Consider the following 1,552-nt stretch of genomic DNA (forward strand, 5'->3'; position numbering starts at 1 on the left):
CCCTGACCCTATGTCTGCCCACTGGGGAAGCGGTTTCGAGCCCTTTCGCTTTGGTTGACAGGCCCCCTGCTCGGATCGTGATTGGCCTCCCCTTCATGCACGAGGAGTACCTGGAGCACGCACCCCACGAGGGGACTCTCCGCTCGCCCGCCGGTCTCATCCGCCTGACTCTGGCCCCTTCCCGGGGTTCTGCCCCCGCGGGCCCGATCGAGGACGCACGGGCTTCGGTCCCGGAAGTGAGACAGATTCCACCCTTCCCCGGTTCGCACCAGAGTTTGCAGTCTGAGCTGAGTAGGGGACTGCTGGTCGCCTCGTCGTTTCCCCCTCGGGATGGCGACGACACGTCCGGTAGGCCGGGACCCTCAAGGGACCCGGCCCCTCGGTTGGGATCAGGGACGGGACGCGAGGATGAGCGAACCCGGGAGAGCGTGCGCCCTGCCACGGACGCACGGATAGGGAGGAAGCGACTCCTGAGGCACGACGGAGAAGCTCCCCGCTACCCTGCCAGCCTCGTCGGCTGGGACGACCTGGAGCTCTCGATACCCAAGCATGGTCTCGAAGGCCAGGCACGCCCACCTCCGACAGCCGGCACCCAAACCCGGCCAACAACCCAGGAAGCCCTGGCTGCGCGGGGTCCTCACGGTCCTGAGATACGCAAGCCCCAGGCCAAGAGCGAGTCACGGAAGAGGAACCGCCCTGGCCCCAAGTCAGAGGCTAAGGGCAACCCTCATGCGAAGTTCTTCGCCCCCTCCTGGGAGTACGGCCCGCGAACAGACTACACCGGGTGCGGCTTCGCACTCCCCCTAAGCGGCTTTCTCGAGGAGGGACCCGTTCCCGCCAAAACCGATCCCTTTTCACCCTTGAACTCCCCGCACTCCGAGTCAAAGCAGGCCGATTCCGGCCCAGTCCAGGCGCCTTACCCTTTGGGCGAGGATCTCCACGTTCCTCCGCCGGAAGCCCCCTCTGAAGGGCAACAGGAAGCCCCGGGAGCAAAGCTGGGTCGCGCCCCCTCGTCGGGGGACGCGCAAGAGAAGGTGGTGAAGCTCCTCGAGACGAATGCCTCCGAGGAAGGACAGGCGGCCCTTCAGCAGCTTTTGCAGAGATACGATGGGCTCTGGAGGGGGGAGCGACGGGGCTGCGCCCAGGCTATGAGCCATCGCATCTCCGTCACCTCGGATCGTCCGATCGTCACACGGCCCCGGTCTTTCACCCCCGCCCAGCAGCGAGTGCTCCAGGAAGAGCTTCGCTCCATGCTGGACGCGGGGGTGATCGAACCCTCCAACTCCCCTCACGCAAGCGAGGTCGTCTTGGTGAGGAAGAAAGACGGGGGTTGGAGGGTCTGCATAGACTTCCGCCAGGTTAACGACGTCACCGTCCCGGATCAGTACCCCCTACCCCGGATTGCCGACCTTATCCGCGAGGTCCGGCAATCCCGTTACTTCGTGGCGCTCGACCTTCAGGCGGGTTACTGGCAGGTGAAGATGGAGCCCGACAGTGTTCCGTACACGGCTTTCCGGTGTACGGGCGGGCTGTACCAGTTCACGGTCATGCC

General features: G+C 65.3%; 2 protein-coding genes across 2 annotated transcripts; one reads left to right on the plus strand and one right to left on the minus strand.

The window, feature by feature from the left end:
- Positions 1-95: 95 nt before the first annotated feature.
- Positions 96-1,552, plus strand: KVP18_005243 (uncharacterized protein; the record flags this gene model as incomplete). The annotated part of the gene is made up of 1 exon (XM_067949642.1): positions 96-1,552. A coding segment is annotated over one exon (1,457 nt), but the record flags the coding sequence as incomplete, so codon positions are not given.
- KVP18_004494 (uncharacterized protein) lies at positions 882-1,157 on the minus strand (the record flags this gene model as incomplete). The annotated part of the gene is made up of 1 exon (XM_067957152.1): positions 882-1,157. One exon carries the CDS (start codon positions 1,155-1,157, stop codon positions 882-884), a length of 276 nt encoding a protein of 91 aa, XP_067806605.1.

The sequence above is a fragment of a genome (assembly GCF_019968955.1).
Source record: "MAG: Porospora cf. gigantea A chromosome Unknown PgA_NODE_7124_length_1552_cov_1075.84, whole genome shotgun sequence".
Taxonomy (NCBI): domain Eukaryota; phylum Apicomplexa; class Conoidasida; order Eugregarinorida; family Porosporidae; genus Porospora; species Porospora cf. gigantea A.